This window comes from Rhinolophus sinicus, linkage group LG15 (genome assembly GCF_036562045.2).
Source record: "Rhinolophus sinicus isolate RSC01 linkage group LG15, ASM3656204v1, whole genome shotgun sequence".
Classification (NCBI taxonomy): Eukaryota; Metazoa; Chordata; class Mammalia; order Chiroptera; family Rhinolophidae; genus Rhinolophus; species Rhinolophus sinicus.
Window position 1 is genome coordinate 18,321,686 of NC_133764.1, and position 23,451 is coordinate 18,345,136.

The following is a 23,451-nucleotide window of genomic DNA, read 5'->3' on the forward strand; positions in this document are numbered from 1 at the left end:
AGGAAGGGAATCCAGCTACCGACTAGAGAGATTCGACCATCTGAGTTCCTACACCTTCAAGAAGCCCCAGCAGGGGGCGTCTGAGGCCTAGATGGCCCTGTTCTCAGGATTTTCTGGGTCTTCCCTCCCCCATTGGCTTCCCTCGCCCACTTCTAACAATCTGTCTGTCTTTCAGTATAAAAAACAAAACTAAGACTCCCGGGCCCAAGGAGTGAAACTGTCCTGAAGACACTGAAGTTGAGAGATCTCTCTTCTGGAACTAATCAACTGTAGCAGTTCTGGAATATCCATTGGCCTTGTTGGATGAGAGAACAGGAAATCAGGGGTAGGAGAAACGGACATTTGCTCAGATGGCTTTTCTCGCCATGTTTGTGCCCCCATCGTTCTTTATGTCTGCTTTTCCAGTCGGCTTAGATACGAGATTTGGGGAGAATGTGGTTTTTCACTTTGCTTTGAAAGTGATTCATTTATTCTGGGTGTCATTCTTTGAGACTGCAGTGGGTGTCTTCTTGGATGGCAGCCTGTCCAGAGGACGGCATGGATTTTAGAACCAGACAGATCTGAACTTGAATCCCAGCTCAGCGGCTCTGTAAGGGTGTTGCCTTCGAGCTCAATTTCCTCCTTTGTGACGTTTGAATAAGGTGAAGTTGAAGAGCCTGACACACACGTGTTACCAGGAGGTGACAATAAATGTCTCTCAGAGAAAGCCGTCCTCCCCGCTCCCTCTTCTACTCCCACTGTGCTCCATGCATCCGTCTTTAGCCCATTTCACGCAGGATATTAGTTGATTGATTGTGGACTTGTCACCTCCCGAGCCCCTGAGCCTCACAGTCACACTGTGCCCAGCAGCCTGCCAAGCAGCCACTCTTCCTGACACCGGCGCTCCCTGCCCAGAGAAGCAGAAGCCTGGTCCTTACCTTCATGGGATTTACAGTGTCCCAGAGTGGTGAATGCAGCCTGCGTGACACAAGAACAGCCAAGCAGCTGCAGTAGTGCCGATGTGTTTAGGCTTCTGTGAACCTGCAATCCATCTTGACTGACCTTTCCTTCTTTTGCCACCATCTTGGGAGATGGAAACTCAGAGAGGCTGAAACCCTTTTCAAGGTCACAAAGCTACTAAGCCAGGTCTCTCTGAATCTACCAACTAGCACAGATTTGGGAGGAAAAGGGGAGTAGCGAGGAGAGAGAGAAGGAAGGGAAAAGGGAGGGAGGGAGGTAGAAAGGAAGGAGGGAGAGCAGCGGGAAGGTTCAGGGGGACTGGCCAGAGCAGGTGGAGCAACCAGAAGACACAGAGAGAAGCCACACTGGGACATGAATACCCCCAAGGACCCTCAGCCAGAGAGATGAGCTAGCAAGTGTTTCTGTCCTTGCAGTCCTACCGTGTTTCCCCGAAAATAAGACCTAGCCGGACAATCTGCTCTAATGCGTCTTTGGAGCAAAAGTTAATATAAGACCCGGTCTTATTTTACTATAAGACCAGGTCATAAAGTAAAATAATAAAATAAAATAACATAAATAAAATAAAATAACATAAATAAAATAAAAATATAATACCGGGTCTTATATTAATTTTTGCTCCAAAAGACGCATTAGAGCTGATGGTCCAGCTGCGTCTTAGTTTCGGGGAAACAGGGTAGGATTTAAAGTGACTCAGCTACATCTAGGTGCGCTCGACTGATCAGCAAATAATGAAGTAAATGCATCTGCTTGTGAAAGCTCTGGTGTCTTCTTGCCATATGTTGTTCCCTACTGTGTGCTGTCATACTAGGTGCTGAGGACTTAGGGAAGGCAGAGCGCAAGCTGCCTGGGAGGGGACCGTTCTTCAGAGGGGATGACGAGGCTGTGATCCCACTGCTACACAACAGTTGATGAGGTCAGATTTGCCCACCAGGGTGAGGGCAAGTTGAGGGGTTTCCGCCAGTCCCACAGCTGAACCAACCCCCCACCCCCACCCCTGTTGTTCAGTCCCTCTGAAGTCAGGGGCCCATCTTTGGTCAGCAGCAGTGGGGTTGGTTGTATCCCTGGCCTCTTATCAGCAGGAGAGGTGTGAGCAAAGGCTGGCCAGGGTTAACGCCCTTGCCCGTGCCTGGCTCTTGGGGGTGGTCCCATGACCTTCAGTTCACTGTCATTGCTAATCCACTTATGCCGACTTGCCTAGGTGGCAGACAGTGGGTGAGCAGCTCTGGTGAGGCGCTGGTCTGTGAGGGTACCGGCAAGGGGGCTAGATTGGTTAACAGCATGTTGGCTGCTCTCCACCAGCCCCGGTGATGCCAGAGAGGGTAGTGAGCATGGTCGTCTGAGGACGTGCACCCCGGAAGTGCAGATGGAAGAAACAAGGTAGGGGCGGCAGGAAGACGTGGGCAGAGAGGCGGTTGGAGTCAGGAGTGGGGTCGCTGTGTGAAGCCTGGGGGAGCCTCTCTCCTCCTCAGCAGCCTTACCATGCCTGCTCTCAGACTCCACCCCTATGAGCCCTAGGCCTGAAATCACCCAGGGCACAGATGAAGGCGTACAGCGTAGCCTCCAAGCAAACACAAGGAGGTGACGGTTTGTTCCCCACAGGCAGGCAGTGTGAGCTGTAGAGCCAGACAGACCTGAGTTTAGATCCCAGCTCTGTCACTTAGCAGTGGTGTGACTTTGGGTGAGTTCCTTAACCTGTCGTCCACACTTACCTCGCCTGCAGCAGGACGCACGTCCCTCAGGGCAGTGAGATTAAGACAGTGCACAGATAGCAGTCAGTCACGTGACCTCCTTCTCCCTGGTCTTCGGTTTACCTGCTGGCGCCCTTCTCTCTAGGTGGGTCTCTCCTCTGCCCCCTAGTGTGCGCTGCTCGGGCCCAGTGCCCGCAGGAAAGCATCTGGTATCTGTTGTCTGCACCTTGGCTGGTCTGCATTTGTACTCACACTGCCTTCCTGGCATTCATTGGCGTGATAAAGTTTCTAGGTCTGTCTGTGCAATGAAAGGCGCTGCATGATCATTAAAAATCGTTTTTAAGGAAAAGAAAAATGCCTGTGATACGAAGCTCCCTAGAAAAAGTAGTACACAAAATTGTATGCACAGTGTAGTCATTTAACAAATAAACCATCAGACAAACCTGCCTATGTAGAGAAAAGGAACCAGAAGAGAGATCCACCAAAATGTGAACAGTGGTAGTGAAATGGTGGGTCATTTTTTCTTCCTTCTATTTTTCTGAGTTTGTCAAATGTTCCTCAGTGAAAAAAACTACACACACACTCACACTTTTTAAAAAAAGACAGCTACTCAACGTGTGTAAAATGGAGCATGGGTCTAATATGATAAACCCCCAGGCATTGGGCTGCAGAGAGGAGAAGGAGGCCCTGGGGGCACGTCTTCCTCCAAGGTTACTCCCCTTCTGGTTGTTCAGGTTCCTGTGCAGCCCCAGCTGGCCCCTGACCATCTTTGTACCCTCACTGTGGTACCCGCCTGGGCTGGGCCCTGAGGCTGCGCTCTACATTCTTATGGGACTGAGACTGACTGTGTCCCATATGTCTTTGTGTCCCCAAGGCCAAAAGCAATGCCCTGTGTGCGATAAGAGCACAATGAGGGTTGAATAGAGATAACCTCCAAGGTTGTCTTTTTAGAACTTATGATTTGACGAAGAGACCTGACTTGCCAGACAGCCTCTGGGACCAGACGGGAACTGAATATCAGTGTCATTGGTGCACCAATATGAGAAGAGGCATCTGGAGGACTCACTTATCCTAAACCAGCCTCACCATTATTTCCTGTCTTTTCTGATTAGGAAACCTCTTCTTAGATGGTGCAAAGGTGTCCATCAGGTCAGGGATCCTTAAACTGTGGGGTTTGAATGGATGATATTCAATTTTCAGTATCCAGTTGCTATTATAATTAGTTTATCCTGATGTGACACTTACAGACAAGAATCTGGCTATATTGTGGGCCAAACCATGTCCCCTGCAACTTAACAATGACCCTGCAAGGCTCTTCCGGTCCAGCTCCTTCCAGGGCTCCCTGCCCCTGCCCATTCTGCTCCAGCTGCATCGTGTAATTGGCCAAATGGGCCCAAGCCCAGCCTTTGTTTGTGTTGTTTCCCTGCCTGGTATGCCTTCCCCTTAGTCCATCTGCCAAACTCCTCACCCCTCTTTCAGGGCTCTTTCAAAGCTCCTTTACAAAGCCTTTCTCGATCTCTAGAATCTCTAGAAAGGTAACACTGATCTCTCCCTAGAAATTCTACGATCTCTAGAACATTTCTTGTGCTTATTCAATATCCACCCTTCCTGCATGTATTTAGTGGGCACTTGATATGGAGGTTGGTGCTTGGAATATGTTTATCTTGGATTCTGGCAGCAACCGTGTGGGGAAGCACTGTTGTTTCCATTTACTGATGAGGACACTCGGGCTCAGAGAAGTGAGGGACGGGCCCAGGTCTCACAGACATGAATAGTAGAGCCAGGATTGAGGCTGGGTTTGTGTGACTCCAACACTTAGTCAAGTTTTGCTGGATTGAGTCGGATTACTCAGCGAGATGGTGGCTGCTGCAGGTGACGGTGGCTGTGCATCCTCCACAGTCATGTCATAGGAGGGGCTTAGGGTCATAGTCTGGTTGCAAGGGAAGTAGCTAGGAGATGGTCTGAAACTGCATTTGGGCAGCCGTCATACTGCTTTTCATGGACTGTCTGTTCACATAAGGTGACTTTAGAGTGGCTCGATGGCGATCATGGGGAGCTAACACCCTTCACACACCACTGTGGATAGAATCAAAGACAAGTTGGGTGCAGAGGGCTGGACCAGGGAAGCAGAAGGCAGAACTGCAGTTGCAGGAAGTCGCGTGTCTATATCAGGATGACCAGTCACCCAGATTCATCCACGCTGAGTCAGATCCAACAAGGCATTTCACAGAGAGCAGACGAGGCTGGCCATTCCCTAGAGGAGTCTCCAATCCAAAAGGGCGTGTGAGAGAAGACATTTTGTGGGTGCTGATAACAAACAACCACTAAAAAAGCTCGCATTAAACAGCATTTCCATGCTCCTGAGGAGGGAGCCTCAATTACTATTTATTTTTTCCCCAAAATAAAAAGTTAACTGGGACTAGCAAGAAACAATTGCTGTTATTAACAACAATAAAATCAAGGAGAGCCTCTTAATGCTAATGCACAGGGGAAAAAACAAAAGCTCTCAGTGATGAAAAACTAGTAGGAATGATCAGAACCTGACGGATTTTGGGGAGCAGGCCCTCCAGTGCACGTCACCAAAATTAGAAGTTCCTCAATGAGCTGTTGTGGGCAGAAAGAGGAATTGGGTACGTCCTTGTTGACTGAAAGTGAGATGAACCTTGGATCCTAGTAGACAGAAACCAATGAGCTGTTGTTCCCTTTACTTTCCTTGTGGGTCATTTCATTGTTTGGGTTGGTAAAGATATTCTCAGCAATCCTCAAATGACATCACCAATAGTGCCACACAGGATTCCTGTGCACAGGGCAAAGTTCAGCACCCTCTGCCTTGACCAATCAGGGGTGAGTAACTTGCTTGTTGACATTTGATCCCCGATACTTGTGACTCTCATTTGTTCCCTTCAGCTTTAATTGGTGCCCCCTCTGAGGGTAGCAATTGTTATAGATGCTGTTGCACAAAGAAGCATTGATGTTATTATCTGTTTCCTCTATTCTTCCTCCTTTTATTGTTGATTAGATGCTAGGTTCTGGCTTTGAATACGTCATGGCAAATATAGTAAATAAATAATAGCACATCAAGCTTTATTTTTTTTTATTGAGATGTAATAGACAAATAACATTATATTATTTTCAGGTGTACAACGTAATGATTCAATATTTGTATATAATGTAAAATGATCACCACAATAAGTCTAATTACACCTCCATCACCACACATAGTTACAAATGTTTTTTCTCGTGAGAATTTTTAAGATCTGCTTTCTTAGCTACTTTCAAATATACAGTATAGGATTTTTAACTATAGTCACCATCCCCTGGTATTATTAGTTACCATTATATCCTCATGACCTATTGATTTTATAATTGAAAATTTGTACCCTTTGACCCCCTTCACCCACTTCACGCACCCCCTACCTCTGGCCTCTGGCAACCACCAATCTGTTCTCTCTATCTGTAAGTTTGCCTCTGTTTCTTTGTTTTTTAGATTCCACCTCTAAGGTGAATGATACAGTAGGTCATCATTTTCATTGGCATTGACGCTATAATTATTTCCCAAGCCATTTTGCTTCAATTCAGTGCAATTTGATGTGTCGTTGAGATGCTACTTATTCCAAGCATCATATTAGGCATTGAGGATACGACACAGCATTTTCAAATATGGCTTGTGTCCTCAAGAGGCTTCTAGTCTAGAGGGAAGACAGACATTAAAGAAGTAATTAGTATATATCTATTTAGAATTATTGCCAAAGGAAAGCATAGCGGGAAGACCCAACCTAATCTGGATGGGTAGGATGGAGAATGGACTTAGGGAAGGCCTCCCAGGGGAAGTAAGACTCCAGCTGAGAATTGAAGGATGATTTTTTGTTGTTGTTGGGGGTGTGGTGTGGTGATGGGGGCAGGAAACAAAGAGCATTTCAATAGAAACTACAGCAGAGCAAAGGTCTAGAGAGCTTGGCATGTTCACGGGCTTAAAGGGAGTCCAGGTGTTTCGCGGCACAAGGAGCAGAGTCCTAGGAGACGAGCAGGAGAGCCCAGCCAGAGAGCTATGCTGTGGGTGTGAGACTTTACGCTGGCAGATGGGGAAGCCTGGATGAGGTGTCTGGGAGGTGTTGTACGAGGCAGGTAGGAAATGCTGGTAATACGGGCCAGTGCCCAGCTCAGTAACAGCAAACTCTTCTAGTGCGCTGACTACATGCCAGTCCTCGTGCTAAGCACCTTACACACATTAGGTAACTCCCATCAAGGCCCATTACAATCCACCTCTGTTTTCTGGTGCAGGGAGGCAGCACCAAGCCAAAGCCTCTGAGGCAGAGCCAAGAATCAGTGCTGGGGAGACCAGAGAACAGAGGCAAACCCTGCAGAGTAGTCTGGGGCCCAGTCCTCAGGGCCTGTCAGAGACGGGCCTGAGGAGCACAGGTTGGGAATAATCCAGGAGCGCTAGGTGACGGGCACAGACGGATTTGGGCTTCCTTAGTTCAGCTTAAAGGGCCGAAGATGCCTCACGCCCAGAGCCTCGTATGCCAGGCAGGTCTGTCTCCTGCCTTGGTGTGAACTGTCAGAAATAGTGGAGCTGACTCAGATGCTCCTGCGTAGTGTATGTGCACAGCGGAATGCAAATGCTAGACCAAGACATGAATAAGTAGGCGTATTTCTGTTACGATCAAAACCTGAGTTTTAACTGGTACTGGCATTGACTGGCTGGTCATCTGTCAAGGGGCAATATGGGTAATGTCTACTACATGTCCATCTCAGGAGTGTGGCATGGGGTTGGGTTTAGGGACAGGATGGCATAAGGAAAAGTACCCTGGTCTGAAGAGGTTGGCCTCTAGTGCTGGTTTTGCTATCTTCTAGCCATGTGAGCTGGTGTAAACCACTTGCTCTGTCTTAGTCTCAGTGTTCTCATCTGCAAAATGGGCTTTATGGGATTGTTATGAGGATAAAATGAAATCTTATGTGTGAAAGCATCTTTCACATGGTAACACGTCACTGTGTCAGGAGTGACTGGCTGTGCTCCAAACCAACATTAAACTGGCGTGTCCCACAAGCCACTTTTATCGTTCGGAGTAATTTGGGAAATGTATTTGACAGATATCGATGTGTGCTTTCAAGGCATTCTCTTCCCAGAAGAAGGCCCAGAGAATGCAAATGAGGGTCAGATGGTCGCATGTGGCAGGCTCTCAGCAGAGTGGACAGTTGTCATGTGGTTGGTGTGGCAGGATCTCAGCAAAGTGGACAACTGCCACAGTTGCTGTTTCAGTGTCCTTTCCCTCTCTCCTTTCCCTCTCTCTCTGATAATAACACTCTTCTCCGACTTTGCAAGAACCAGTTATCCTCCACCCACATGATCCTGACTAAGTCCCAGTCTATGGAGAAATCCAAGAGGGGTAGAGTCACATGGGCTGCAGTGGTCAGAGAGAGCTTTGAGCAGACCCAGGAACTTGAGCTAGAACCTGAAGGGTAGGTAAGATTGGGACAGTCGGGGGGAGGGAGAGGCATTTCGGATAGAGGGATCCGCAAGAGCAAGGGCTCACATCAATAAGTGTGGCGAGGTGCGGAGACTCAGACTAGATGGCAGGGTGTTTGCAGGAGATGCTGGAAGATAATCAACAAAGCAAATCAACCACAATCCAGAGTCTGCACTGTATGCATGGCACCAGCCAACTTACTACACTCCTGTTCTTTCTTGGTCACTCATTTTATGACCCAACATCCATCCACTCATTGTCCGAAAGTTCTTTCTTGTGTCTAACCCAAGTCCACACTGCTAATGTAAAGTCATTTACCCCAGTTTTGTCTTCAAAAGAGGCAAAAGACACAGTTTATGGAAAATCCCAGCATGAAAAATATACTGATCTTGTCCCCATGGAAAGCTTTTAGCATCTAGAATACCCAAGTAACTGAAGCAGCTGGATTCTGCCTCCAGGAAGGGGCTCTGGCAGCTGTGGGGCCCCTGGGTAGTTCCTGTTTGTCTTCTTGACTGGTAAAGGACTTGAGATTCTCCCTTTCAGCTCATATGGATGAAGCCACAGTGAAAAGGAAAGAAAAAATAAAGAATTCATCTTCTTTGGAATAAAAATATTTTATAGATGCCACATAGCATATTGAGGTACAATATTTAAAAGAAAAAAAGGCAGTTTTTTTAAAAAGCTAAATGTTTATTTCTGATTTAAAAAGTGAATGAGTTCTGGCATCAGAGAGACCTCGGCTCATATCCTGACTTGGACATTTGGTAATTGTGAGAACTTAGGCAAGTTACTGTACTGTTTTGAGCCTCAGTTTGCTTACCTGTAGAATGGGGCAGATGGAGTGGGGGGTAGTAATCCTTTCTCCGTAGGCTGTTTCTAAATGATCATGTTATAGCACACACACAGACAGAGAGTTGACGATCCCCACTTCTCATTTTTTTCTGTTGCTCCTTTCATTTATTTGTCCACTCCCAGACTTGCTTGCCTGGTCTAAGCCTTATGCCTGGCAGAGGAGACTCCAGGACAGAGCTCACAGCTGCTTTTCTTCATTAGCACTTGGAGCCCATCCGCCTCCCCTGCCCAGAGAAGCAGGGAACTCCTTCTGGAGGTGAGCCCGTTTGTCTCCCTTTCATCTTCCTTACCAAGCCAGGGTGATGACATCGAGTGGCTTGAGACAGGTACCTGTGCTATCAACTGCCCTTTCCACTGGATTTAATCAGAACTCACAGCTCAAACTTGATAGGTTGTTGCAATTGGGGAGCTCAAGGCGTCCTGGCCTTACCCCCTTGGTGCTGCTTTTCCTGACATTGCAAGTCCGTTTGGATGCCTTTTATGCAGGAAAGCACTGAATGTCAGACTTTTTAATAAGAATCCTTTGTGGAGAAGTGATTATATCTTAGAGACCAGTTGCCACTTCAGAAACCACTGATGTAGCTTTTCAGCAAAGAGCCTAATTAAAAAAGCTTGGGCAAGTCCCCAAACTGATGTGTCTCTGTGAGGCTATGAGACAAGCCTGGTTTCGGGTTGAAAGAGGGAGACCCTTTCCTGGAAGCGATGCCAATGGACCAGAATAAACAATTTTATCCCATGCTCCTTCCCAAAGGCCCCAAGGGTTCCTCTGTTGGTGAATCCCCACCAGGAATTACGGAGTAGGTAGGGGCCAGGACTCCTTAAAAACTTTTCCTCTAAATAACAGGGGTATACTGGCTGAAGCCATTTGTTTAACAAATTAATTTTCTAATTCATTGGTTCATCTAAACAGTGAATGTAAATTTATTTAGTTATAGAACAGGTAAGACAGTTGCATGGTTCAAAATTCAGAAGGTACCTTGTTCAAGCCTCCCTCCAACCTACTTCTCAGCTACCTGGTTTTTCTCTCCAGAGGTAAAGCAACATTCCATGTTCCTTAGGTCTCCTTCTGGAGACATGCTATACACAGAAAAGCTATACATATTTCTTTCCTGTGCCTGGTTTGTTTGCTTTTTTAACCCACACAAATGGTAGTCATTTATAAAGTCTGCCCTGAACCTTGATTTCTTTAAACTTCGTATACCTTGGAATTCTTTTAAAACAATGCATAAAAGGCTTCATTATTATTGTGTGTTTTTTTCTTTTTTCTGATGACTCATTTTAATCCAGTGCCTGGAGGCATCACAACTTTTTCAGTCATCTCCTGTTGGGAGACATCTGGTTTGTTTCCATTCTTCTGCTATCATAAGCAACACTGCAGTGAAGCATTTGGTACAGATGTCATTTCAGACACGGCCAAGTCTATCTGTAGAATAAGTTCCTAGAACGGAATTGCTGGGTGGGAGGTATATACATTTGTAATTTTGAACGATGTGGTGAAATTGCCCTACATAGAAGTTGGATCAATTTACACTTCTACCAGCAACTTGTAAGAGTGTTTGCAACATGTGAGCATGTTTTCTGAGTATTTATTATGTTCCATGTGCATTGGGTGGCTAAAGAGGTGGAACTAGCCTTCCATGGCGTCCCTTTGCTCTTTGTGTAACGAGCAGCCCCCTGTTGACCTTGTGTGACCCAGCCTGTGAGCTCCTTGCTCCCATCCCAGCCTCACTGCCTGCCTCTCTCCTTGTCCGATTCACCATTCTTAGGTACACCCACCCTTTTCAGTTCCCCAAACATGCCAAGCTTTCTCCTCTCACAGGGTCTTTGTACATGAAGTGCCAGATGCCCGGAAAGCCCTTTCTTCCTCTCCTCACGTAGTTAACCACTTTTAATCCTTAGCTCTTAGCTCATTCACCCTCCTTCTTGGCAACCCTGCCTTCATCTCCATGACTAATTCCCTTTGACTAGGTTGTAAGTTCCCTGGCACCATGTACTTCTCCTTCAAGGTCCAGAAGCTGTTATCCATTTCATGTCTGTAATTATTTGTTTAATGTCGTTCTTTCCTGCTGGTCTGTGAGCTCCAGAAAGGCAGGCACCATGTCTGTTTTTCTCGTCACTGTATCTCCAGAGCCTCGCTCTGTGCCTGGTACCTAGCAGGCACTCAATAAATGTTTCTTGTTTGATTTGATTCAGTAAGATCGATGACTCTTTATTAAGTATTGACTATATGTGCGGGAATTGTTTATGCACTGGGGGTACATTAGTGAATAGAACAGAAAAAACTCCAGCTCTCATGCTGCTTAACATTCTGATAGTGGTTGGGGGAAGAAGTATACAGTTAATAGATAAATAAACCAATAAACACATGATATGTCAGATTGTGATACATGCTATGAAAAGAAGGAAAGCAGGGTAAAGCAGTAGCACTAGACAGGGATGGGAGAGCCATTTTAAATAGTCTTTAGAGAAGGGCTCTTAAATAAGGTGATATTTGAGCAGAGACTTAAATGAAATGAAGGAATGAGCTATGTGGATATTTGGAAAAAGAGCATTCCAGAAGGATTGGTCAGTGCAAAGACTCTGAGGCAGGTCCATAATAGGCATGTTAGAGGAATAGCTAGAAGACCAGCATGGCTGGAATTAAGTAAGCAAGAGGAAGTGAATGATAATAGATGGATGAATGAATGACCTAAGAAATTGGCATGTAGTAGAAAAGGTAAAATTTACGGGGGGGAAAATATAATGTTAAATCAAAATTGACAAGGGTGTTCCACAAATGGTACTGGGACAAATGGATATTGATATACAAATAATTGAACCTTTATCTATACCTTTTATCTTCTACAAACACTAAATCAAAATGGATCATAAACCAAAATGTAAAACTTAAAACTATAAAACTTCTAGAAAAAAAATAAGAGAACACACTTGTGATCTTGAGTTAGGCAAAGATTTTTTTAGATACAACTCCAAAAGTATGATCTATAAAAGAAAAAGTTTGTAAGTTGGACTTCTTCAAAAGACCCCGTTGAGAGAATGGACACAAGTCATTGACTGAGAAAAACATAATTGCAAATTGCATAACTCATGAATGACTTGTACATAAAGAGCTCTCAAAATTCAACAATAAGAAAGCAAACAACATGATTTTAAAAGGGCAGAAGACTTGAACAGGTGCTCCACCAAAGAAGATATGTGGATCGTAAAAAATATGGATGGCAAGATACAAGGATATGCACATGAAAAGATGCGTAATATCATTAGTCATTAGTGAAATGCAAATTAAAACCACAATGATATACCACTATTTAGAATGCCTAAAATAAAAAGTACTGTCAACATCAAATGATGATAGGCTGCAGAGTAACTGGAACCCTTATACATTACCAGTGGGAATGCAAAAAAAATGCTGCAACCATTTTAGAAAACATTTTGGCATAATCTCACTCCTGGAGAAATGAAAACTTAATAGTCACACAAAACTTGTACGTGAATGCTTACAGCTGTGTAATTTGTAATTGCCCCAAACTGGAAACAACCTAAATGTCCCTTAATTGAAGAATGTATAAACAAACTGTGGTATGTCCCTGCAAGGAAATACTACTTTGTAATAAAAAGAAACGACTCCTGATACATATAACAACATGGATGAATGTCAAATGCCTTATGCAAAGTGAGAGAAGCCAGACTCAAAAGGCTGCATACTGTCTGATTCGATTTATTTGACATTTTAGAAAAGACAAAACAGTAGGGACCAAAAATAGATCAGTGGTTGCCAAACATCTCTGAGATCAAAATCTGAGCCACGTGGTCTCTCTGAGCTTCTGTTTCTTCATCTGTAAAATGGGGGTAATTTTACCCACCTCCTAAGGGTGTTGTGAGCACTCAATGCCAAAATACATAAAATATCTGGGAAAGTCTCAGTGTTCAGGAAATGTTTGTTTTCTCCCCTTTCCCTTCTCCTACTTTGGGCAGATCACTTTTACAGATGGCTAATCTCATCTCTTAAGTGTTGGCTGGCTAGAGAGGCCCCTTATCTTTACATTCTGGAGGTACCTTGCTTGGCCTCTAGACACGGACTGCTGCCCCTGGTGTATATTGACTGAGACTTGAACGGTGATACCAGCTTGAATCCAACCTGGGGTTCAGACAGATCTGAAGACCAATGGAATGGCTTTCCAGAACCCTATTTGCATGAAGGATGGAACCCTCTGAGAACTTGTTCTAAGTAAAGAAGGTGATAACGGCCAGGGGTAAGAAGGAGCCCTTAAGAATGACTGCATCAGGGAAACAGGGCAGTGATTCTGATGACGCACTCAGATTCGTACGCCTGCGCAGCCGTGGAATGTTTAGGGTTCCCTCTCAAAGGACCGGAATGCAAAGAGGCTCTCTTTCCCTCTGCTCCAGAAAACGCTGTAAGTTTAGTATTTCAAGGGCTCCTGGGTTCTGACTATGATAGGAGATGGTGGTGTCTGGTGGCCATGTAGTAGTACCCTGTGACAACTCTATGCAGAAGCCAGGGCTCAGCAGGAGAGGACTCCACCATGGGCACACGTGAAACACCTCCAGGAAACTCCCAGCAGTACATTAGCATATGGAGGTACCTTGTGCTAAGTGAAGGCATGTGGAACAAAGGGCAGGGAATTTTGAGACGTTACTGGTAGGAGGCATCCTCAGTGTTCCCAGGCAGCTGCGATCGTCTCCCTACTGGTCCCCCATCTTTCCTTCTGATGCTTGTCAGCTAATGTCTACAGAAGGTTGTGTCCTTCTAGCGTGGCCAGGTATTTTGCAGTCAAACCCAAAGATGTCTTTATTAAGAGAAATTTGGCCATCAGACACCCATTTAGCATCTACTGAGCACACACCAAGGACAGAGCCCTACTACATTCTAGTGGGAGGTACTAGTCCTGGCCTGGGGAGCGCCTCATGTCGGGGGAGGGTCACACACGAAAGCAACTTTAGAATAAGTAGAATATAATACTGTATTTGTTCTCATACAGGGCACTATGGCAATAGACTCTAGGTTTGGAAGTTGCTTGCTAACCCGTATTATTTGCAACTGTTTTTGTCCCTGGGTATCTACTAAAACCACCTGGAGGGAGGGGCTTGAAAATTCTGATGCGGGTTCCATCCAAGACCAATTCACTCAGAATCTGTAGGGAGAGCCTTGGTGTTGATATGTTTTAAATGCTCCCAGATGATTTTTTTCCTTCATATTTTTATTAGCATTTTCCAAATAATGAAGACAATTCATATTAAACAGGACATAAACAGAGGCAGATTGAACACCATCAGCATTTTTAAAGTTTTGTAAATATTCAAAGATGGGAGTCTCACCCTCTTTGTACTGCATTTCTTAATAGCAAACTGCTTTCAATATAAAATACTGTACTAGATGTAAATAAAAAATAAATCACATATATATGCAGGTGGCTATTTTTAAGACTTGAATTTATGTAACATTAAAACACTTGCACTCAATTTATCCCACTGTCCTATTTATGATGTTACAAGGGTCCTGAGATAATTTGAGATTAAAAAATAAACAGAATTGGACAGTGAAAATAATATTTTATCTAGAGACCACAGGAAAAAAAAAATAAAACCGTGATTTTCTTTCTAAAAGTTTCCTTTTTTTTTTTTTTTTTGTAATTAGGGCCAACTATCTCACTTCAAAATACTATAACTCATTTTATCTAAGTTACTTTAGGTCAACAAGGCAATAGGCTGAAAATTCTTCTTGTCAGCAATAAATGGAAACATTAGAACAAATAAAATCTTCTGAATATCTAACCATTTAAAATAATGCCAAAATGTTTATGTATTTAATATTTATTTAACATTTACATGTAATATAAGTGTGTATGTATATTATATATAATTATCTTTTTCTAAAGAGATTATGAAGGAGTTTGTCACTACCTTATAATGTATTTTATATTGTTATTAACATTCAATTCAACTCAATATAATTTTGGTGATTCTGTTTTCATAAGTGTCAGTCAAAAAGGTGCAGTGATAAGACAGTCTAGTTAAAAGAATTATTTCTACTGAAAGAATTCAAAGTGTAAATTTGGTCTCCTGAGAATCAGGCGGGATTCATAAATTCTCCTTCAGTGCGATTACCCCCCCATAAGATTTATCATAAAGCAATCTGAAGGTATTTACAAGCACTATAAATAAAATATTGTGCTACCGGCCATGTCAAAATTGGGCCCACCAATAGCAGATGTCACAGGGGTGTGCTGGGGCCAGCTCACACTGGCCCCCCCACAGCCAGTGATTAAATATTCAGGTACTTTGCAAACAGGCTATTCAACTGTTGGTAGCTTGAAATCTTCCATAGTGAGAGTATTCACCGTGGAATTCAGCATATGCAACACCCCCAAGAGCCAGTTTATCAGTATCCGCTGTCTAGGACAGTATTTGTGATTTTACCTGCTAGAACTACCATAGTTTCAAAAGCAGTCCTCCCAACCCCTAACCTGTCCTATGCTTTGCCTGGGTACACCCTGAGCTATGATCTTATGGCCATGACACTGAGCCTACTACAGGCCCATGTGACAGAGACCCACACGTCCCTCTCCTTCCACGGCTGTGTTTTACCAAACTTCCCATAGTCATAGAATGACAGCCTGTACATCCATTTGGAGAATTTCCTCGATAACATGTATGCCTGTTTGCTTTGAGCCTGGGTATTTAACATGTATTTGTTCATATATACCAGGGATGCCCAAACAATGTATACACATTTTAAGAAATGTTATCTATTGTCAAGCAGTAGTTCACTGTAATCAGAAGTGTCTGGATGCAGATGGTAACCACTTTGGGCACCTCTTGTAATTGCAGAAGTCAAACATGACTTGTATTCACCTTTTATTATCGGTATATATTGAGTATTACAATTAATACAGTTTTCTCCTTTCTCAAAACATGTATACATTTTTTTTGGCACCCTTTGTATTTCCTTGCCCTGAGTGAACAGAAGATATATTAAGTACTTATCACCGGGCATAGACTAGGGTAGGGAAAAGAAACATGAATAGAGAAACTGCCTTCTAGGTGTCGCTTGCCCTTTATTGCTCCGGTGGCTGTGTCACAGCCTTTCTCCCACAGTGATCTGTGTAGGAAGGACTCAGAGACGCAGGAAACCTAGAAATGGACTCAGTGGCCTTTGGGGATGTGGCTGTGACCTTCACCATGGAGGAGTTGGCTTTACTGGATCTTTCACAGAAGGAACTATCAAGAAGTGATGCGGGAAACCTTCAGGAAACTGGCCTCAATAGGAAAAGAAAACTGGGAGAATCATGACACTGAAGATCAGTACAAAAACCAGGGGAGAACACTAAGAAGTCATATGGTAGAATCTGTGATGGGAAAGAAGGTAGTCAATGTGAAGAAAATTTCAGCCTTATTCCAAATCTCAATCTGAACAAGTAAACTTCCTGGAACAAAACCATGGGAATACAGTGTGTGTGGAAAAGTCTTTATGCATCATTCACCCCGTAATATGCACATCAGATGTCAAACAGTCACTTGCATCACAAGCCATACAAGTATCAGAATTATGGAGAGAAGCTACATAAATATAACGTATGTGGGAGAGCCTTCAATTATCTCCAGTGTTTTGAAAAAACATGAAAGAAATCACAATGGAGAGAAAAACATGTAAATGTGAGGAATGTGGAAAAAGCTTTAGTTCTTCAACTGCACTTCAAATACATGAAATAATCCATATGGGGAAGACACTCTTATCAATGTAAACAATGTGGAAATGTCTATAGGTATGATTAAACTTTTCAAACACATGAAAGGACTCACAGAGGAGAGAAGCCCTATGAATGTAAAAAATGTAGTAAAGCCTTCCGTTGTCTCATTTCTCTTTGAATACATGAGAGAACTCATATTGCAGAGAAACCTTATGAATGTAAACAGTGTGGCAAACCCTACATATATTACAGTGCCTTGCAAACACATCAAGGGACTCACGCAGACAAGAAACCCTATGAATGTAAGCCGTGCAGTGAAACTTTCAGTTCTCATCTAGGTTTCCAGACATGTGAAAGAACTCACACTGGAGAGAAGCTCTATGCATGTAAGGGATGGGGAAAAGCCTTCAGATGTTATCAAAGTTTTCAGACACATGAAAGAAATCACACTGGACAGAAACCTTATGAATTTAAGGAAAGTGGGAGAGCCTATAGGAATACCTCACAAAATCTAACAAGCACACAGAAGGACTCCCACTGGAGAGAAACCCTGTAAATGTAAGCAATGTGGTAAAGCCTGCAGAGATCACTTTCCTTAAAAAACACATGAAATAATTGATACTGGGGAGAAACCTTATGAATGTAAGGAATGTGGGAAAGGCTTCAGATATTATCAAACTTTTCAAACACATGAATCTCCGGAGAGAAACTATAAGTATGTACAAATGTAGTGAAGCATTTAGTTGTCTCAGTTTCTTCAAATCATGAAATAAATCACACTGGAAAGAATGTAAAAAAATGTAGTGAAGCATTTAGGTATCCCAGTGATCTTCAAAAACATGAAAGAAATCTCACTTGAGAGAAACCCCTTGAATGTAAACGATGTGGTAAAGCTTAGACAGATCCCAGTTCCTTAGAAACACATGAAAGAACCCATATTGGAGAGAAACCCTGTGAATGTAAGGGGTGTGGAAAAGCCTTCATTTATCACACAACTTTTTGTAGCTATGTAACAATTCTATTTTCCATCCTAATAAACAATTGGAATAAATTTTATATATGGCAAGTTTGTGAAAGAATATAGTTTTATGTAAATTATTGTTTTCATATTTGGTCCTTTGCTTTTTGTCCTTCCTTTTGACTGGTATTTGTTGAATAGATTCTGATTTAAGAAGAGAGACCTATGATAGGGCAACAAAATCTAGAGTTGGAAATATGCTCACCCATGGGTAATGTTAGGAACTTGATTTTCCAAAATCTACTTCTTTATGGTTCCATGTTTGATTCATTAATAACCACACTTGCATGAGATGTGGAGGGCAAAAACGAAGAAGGCATTAGTCAGATTTTGGAGCCACCATTCTGACAGATAGACAGACATATAGTAGCTACGACCCATTAGCCAACCCATTATCTGGATTCTTTGAGCTTCCAATCAAGACTATCCTCAAAACCACCACCATTTGATAGTTATTTTCCTAGAGGTGTAGCTTTCCACTGATTGCTTCACAAGATCCATATCAAAGATCTATCAGAATTTGGATTTTTCTGTAAGCCCTCTTGTGTCCACTAGGAAACAGATTTAGATTTTTGTGTTTATATTAGATTCCCCTCTAGATTATATCCGCATAAGGTCTCAATTGTGTAGGAAACACCTTATGCAGTTAACAATGTAGTGAGTGTGCTTTTCAGCTTCACTATGACTTGTACAATGGTGCATTTGAAAAGAAGGATGTGAGAGTTTGTTTCTTTGCTGCATATGCAGCGGTTGCCTTGACTAGCCCTTCCATGAGAGAATAAGCACCTCCTGGGAGGGGCCCTCCTGAGGCCAAGTTCAGCCACATTCTGTGTCCTGCCTGAGGCCACCTGGCATGAGCCACAAAGCAATCCAGGGATGGCCTCTGCCCACGCTGTGCTTAGAGGTGCCTTGAGAGGCCAAGCCAAGAACCAAAGCCAGCTGTCACAAGTGCCGGGCTTAGGGCTGCTCAGCCAGATGTACAGGACACACTGAAGCCAGATACTGCTTTTTTGGGGTTTGTGAACCGTTGAGAGATTTTAGGAAAGTTTGCAGCATAAGCCAAGGCAGGCCGTTTATACAGAAAAGCCACTGGAAAGGGCTTGGGTGTGCCCAAAAGTCGGGTGGGGCATGGTCTCAGGAAATCACTAGGGTGAGGCAGACGAAAGGTGAGAACCAGTTTGATGGAGACTCAGATATGGTGGCCGTCTACATCTGCAGGCCAGGAAGGGGGAGGGCTCAACAAAAAAACAATAGCCTCCACCAGGCCAGCTCCTCCAGCAGAAAGCTCCCCCCTCCATCCCTCATCCTGAAGCCAGACAATTCATTTCCTCTCTGTATGTCCCTAATGCCTTTCAAGCTGCTGCCCCAGTGCTGGAGCTCAGAGCAGGTGAGTCCAGCAAGTAAGTCCACGTGTGCGGTCTGTTTAAGAGGAGCACCCGGGTATGCAGCTGCCCTGTGTCTCACTCTGCCATAATTTCTGCTGGTTTTCACAACTAGAAGTTATGGGAACTTCTGACCCTGGCACTGGAACCCTGGGCTGGGGAGGGGCTGGGACCGCAGCTGAGATATTCCTCCCAATTTTTAAGGGTTATACGTGGGTGTGGGACTAGCCTGTTCTGTGTCTCTGCCCCTCCTCCCAGTCTTGAGGTGGCTTCTTCTGCATGTCCGTAGTTGTAGGGCTTCAGTTCAGCTAGACTTCATGCGATTCTCAGTAATGGTTGTTCTGTGGTTTAGACAATTGATGTGGTCCTGAGAGGAGATGAGCATAACGTTTACCGACTCTGCCATCCTGACCAGAAATTTCAGGTATTCTGATGTCCAGCCAGAGTTCAGTCTACTGGTCTAGAACAAGTCATTTTAGCTCTGAGCCTCATTTTCCTCATCTATAAAACAGGGAATCATATTACCCATTTTGGAGCACTGTGGTGGACTTACAAATATGTATAAAACTTCTGGCAATGTGCCTGGCAAATGTTAGCATACAACACCGAGAGCTGCGATCATCATGTAATAGCGTCTTACTTCTCTTTCTTACCACCATCACTCATTTCAGAATGAATCAGATGTGTTCTTCTCTTTCTCCTCTTGTGTTAGCCACATTAACCAGAACTTTATCTTATCAGTCTCCTAGTGGTACCTATTACATCACAAGTTGTTGTGAATATTAAACGAGATAACATGTAAGATCCTTAGCAACCAGCCAGTCAACAAGGCAGTATTTACTGAGCAACCACTCTGTGCCAAGCATGGGGTATAGCTGTGAAGCAGAGGGTCCCTGCCCTCCAGGAACTTACATAATTATTGCTTCTTTGTGGAGGTTGCAAGGATTAGATCTTTGACACTTTCATGAAACCGCTGCTGCTACCTCTCCAAAGCTGCTTTGCTCTGTCTCTGAGCTATTTTGATTGGTTTGTTGTCATTATGTTCTAGGAGCCAGTGAATAGGCTGGGAACTTGGAATTCTACTTTTGATCTCCCAGTGGCTCCCTGTCTGTTTTCACACAAATGGACTTGTTGATATCAGTAATGCCTTCTGTTCTCCACATCTACGGTTTTGCAGGTCTCGTGGTGGCCTGCTTCTGTGACTCCCAAGACAGCAACAGAAGCTGGAGTTAAGAGCTTGCATTTCCTTCTAGCACTGTCCCTATCCCAGAACCTGAATTGTCATGCCTGGTGCAATACCTGAGAACTTCAGTAATTAGAGGTACACTTGTCACATTCACCAATGGCTTTCATGGTGCTAAACCCAACACTCAGCTATCAGTCCCCATCTTAGTGACCTAGGAACTGCATTTGGCAGAGTTAACCCCTTCCCTCTCTTCTCCCTCCAACCACACTTGGCTTGAAGGACACCACACTCTCTTTTGCAGTTTCCTCCTCAGCTCTAAGGAGGTGTCCAAAACTGACCTCGTCTCCCCACTCCTGACCTGCCTGCCATCTTCTCCCTCTCAGCTAAAAAAACCTTCCCCCTTCCAGTTACTCGGGTCAAAACCCTTGGAGTCACCCCACTCCTGTCCATCTCTTACATCCCACATCTAATCCACTGGCAAATCTTGTTACCGGTAGCTCTGCTTTCAAAGTGTATCTAGGATTTGACAACTTCTCATCACCTCTGCTGCTACCACCCTGGTCCAAATTTATTTTTGACCCTGGTGGCCAGGTTGATCCTTTTCAAGTGTAAGTCAGATCATGCCACTCTGCTCAAAGCCCACCAGTGGCTCCTTGTGTCTCTCAGAGAAAAGCCAATGTTCTTAAAATGGCCCAGAAGCACCGCGTGATCTGCCTCGGCGACCTCTCACATCATTTCCTGGGGATTACTGTCCCTGCTCCCTCTGATCCGGCCACACTGGCCTCCTTGTTCTTTCCTGATGTTGCCAGACCCATCCCATACGGACCTTTGCACTCGTTTTTCCTTTCTCCTCCGCTCCTCTCCCCGAGAGGGTTGCATGATTTGCTTCCTCACCTCCTTGAGTTTCTTGTTAAATTATCACCTCCTCAGTAAAAACTTCCCTGCCCACTCTATTTATTTAAAACTGCAACCCTCGACACATCTACCCTCTTCCCTGCTTTGTTCTTCCCACCTCCTCACAGACTGTGTGATGTCTTTTGTTTAGTTTTCACCTGAGTCCTCCACTCCGAGATAAGCAATAGGAAGGCAGGGATTTCTGTGCATATTGTCCACCATTGTATCCCAAGCACCTAGCACGATGCCTGGCACACGGTGAACACTTAATAAATATTTGTCCAATGCAGGCTGACCTGACATTTAACTGGTTCTTACTGTGTACTAGGCACTGTGCTAACTGCCTGTGTGGAGTCTATAATTTCATCCTCTAGCAACACTGTGAGGCAGGCATTATTATTGTTTCATAGATTAGGAAATGAAAACTTAGGCTAAATAACGAGGCCAAGGTCAAGTGGTTAGATAGAGGTAGAGGTAGGGTTTGAACCCACCTCACCTGCCTCCGGAGCCCACGTGCCTGACCTCTTTGCTAAGCCTCAGGCTGAGTCCCTGCCTCCCGGAGGCCTTTCTGACCCCCCATGCAGGCTGGGCTGGATGACTGCCCCACACCGCCGGTACTCAGCCAGCACCAACCACCATCTTGGTCATACCCCTCTCCTGCTATTGTAGGAGTCAGTTTGTCTGTCTGCCTCTCCCTTTAGACTGTGAGTTCTGCTGGGATGGCGCCTTATTCATGTTTGTTTTCCCAGCTTGGCACATGGTGCCCAGTGAACCTTCTTGTAAAAGGTTGGAGCTGCTTATGTCTTCCAAGCTCCATGGATTCCTAGCAGCTGCTGGGTGCTGTGCAAGAACCCCAGGGCCATCGGCCACATCTGTCTCACGCAGGGTTGGGGAGCAGGGTCACGTGCATCCTGGTCTGCCTTCATCCACACACAGGGTCGACCCTCAGTAACTTTTTGTTGACCTGAGACCACAATTACTTCCTTCAGGAGTTTACTTGAACCTTTCAGGTCACACAGAAGGGCTATTTTTTTTTTTTTATTGGGGAAGGAGAACAGGACTTTTATTGGGGAACAATGTGTACTTCCAGGCCTTTTCTCCAAGTCAAGTTGTTGTCCTTTCAATCTTAGTTGTGGAGGGTGCCGTTCAGCTTCAAGTTGTTGTCCTTTCAGTCTTAGTTGTGGAGGGTGCAGCTCAACTCCAGGACCAGTTGCGGTTTCTAGTTGCAGGGGTCACAGCCCACCATCCCTTGCGGGAGTTGAGGAATCGAACTGGCAACCTTGTGGTTGAGAGGATGCGCTCCAACCAACTGAGCCATCCGGGAGCTCAGCGGCAGCTCAGCTCAAGGTGCTGTGTTCAATTTTAGTTGCAGGGGGCGCTGCCCACCATCCCTTGCTGGACTCGAGGAATTGAACTGACAATCTTGTGGTTGAGAGCCCACTGGCCCATGTGGGAATGGAACCGGCAGCCTTCAGAGTTAGGAGCATGGGACTCCAACCGCCTGAGCCACCAGGCCGGCCCAGAAGGGCTATTTTTTCATGCCTCACGGAGAGGCATTTGGAAGGGAAGCACGTTAGCAAAGTTTGCTTTGACAGGGTGCTCATGGAAGAGACCGTTGTGATCTCTTTCCCTTTCTGGTTTAACTGAACAGAAATCCATTCTATCTTGATTGAGACACTTGATCCCTTGTTAAAATTATATTGAAAGAAGAAAATTATATTGAAAGAAGATGCTTTTGCCTGTAGGAACTGAGGATGCCATTGCACCTACAAATTCAGTTCAGCACAGCTGCTTGCAGTATGGGTACCGACAGCTGTGTAAGAACTTGGGTTAAGTCAAGGACAGTCCCTGGATATTGGTACTTTTGTTACATCTCAGACATGTGTATCACTTCTTGTAATTTGGCTTTTTATGTTACTAGCAGAGCACCTATATTTGAGAATGGGATGGGTAGATAAGATGCCAATTAACTGAGGGTTCTGATCGAATGAATTGCAGTTGATTGATTTGGACAATAATGGGGCCCTACATCAGAAACAGTCATGCCTCATGGTGACTAATGTGAGGTCACTCCAGATATTGTAGCTGTTCTGCTACTTTGTTAGTTGACAGTTGTCTTAATAAGTGGGCCTCTTTTAATTCCCAGAGGTTGGGAATCTTTTGTTCTGTAGGATGAACTCAAAAAGAGTCTGGAGGCTTTGCTAGAAATAAATGATAGAGATATATTCAAGGGTCGTAGGGTGTGCAAATTGGAAACATAGCTAAGCAAAAACCCAGCAGTGTTCCGAAGATGA

At 44.5% G+C, this 23,451-nt stretch overlaps 1 protein-coding gene across 2 annotated transcripts in view; it reads left to right on the forward strand.

Moving 5' to 3' along the window:
- Positions 1-17,733, forward strand: part of LYRM9 (LYR motif containing 9) — a 34,651-nt gene extending 16,918 nt beyond the window's left edge. For both annotated transcript variants that reach the window (XM_019731383.2, XM_019731384.2), the window contains exon 4: positions 176-17,733. In XM_019731383.2, coding sequence (XP_019586942.1) covers positions 176-193 — 18 coding nt within the window. In that variant the 3' untranslated portion in view covers positions 194-17,733. The remainder of the gene's footprint in view (positions 1-175) is intronic.
- The last annotated feature ends 5,718 nt before the right edge of the window (positions 17,734-23,451 follow it).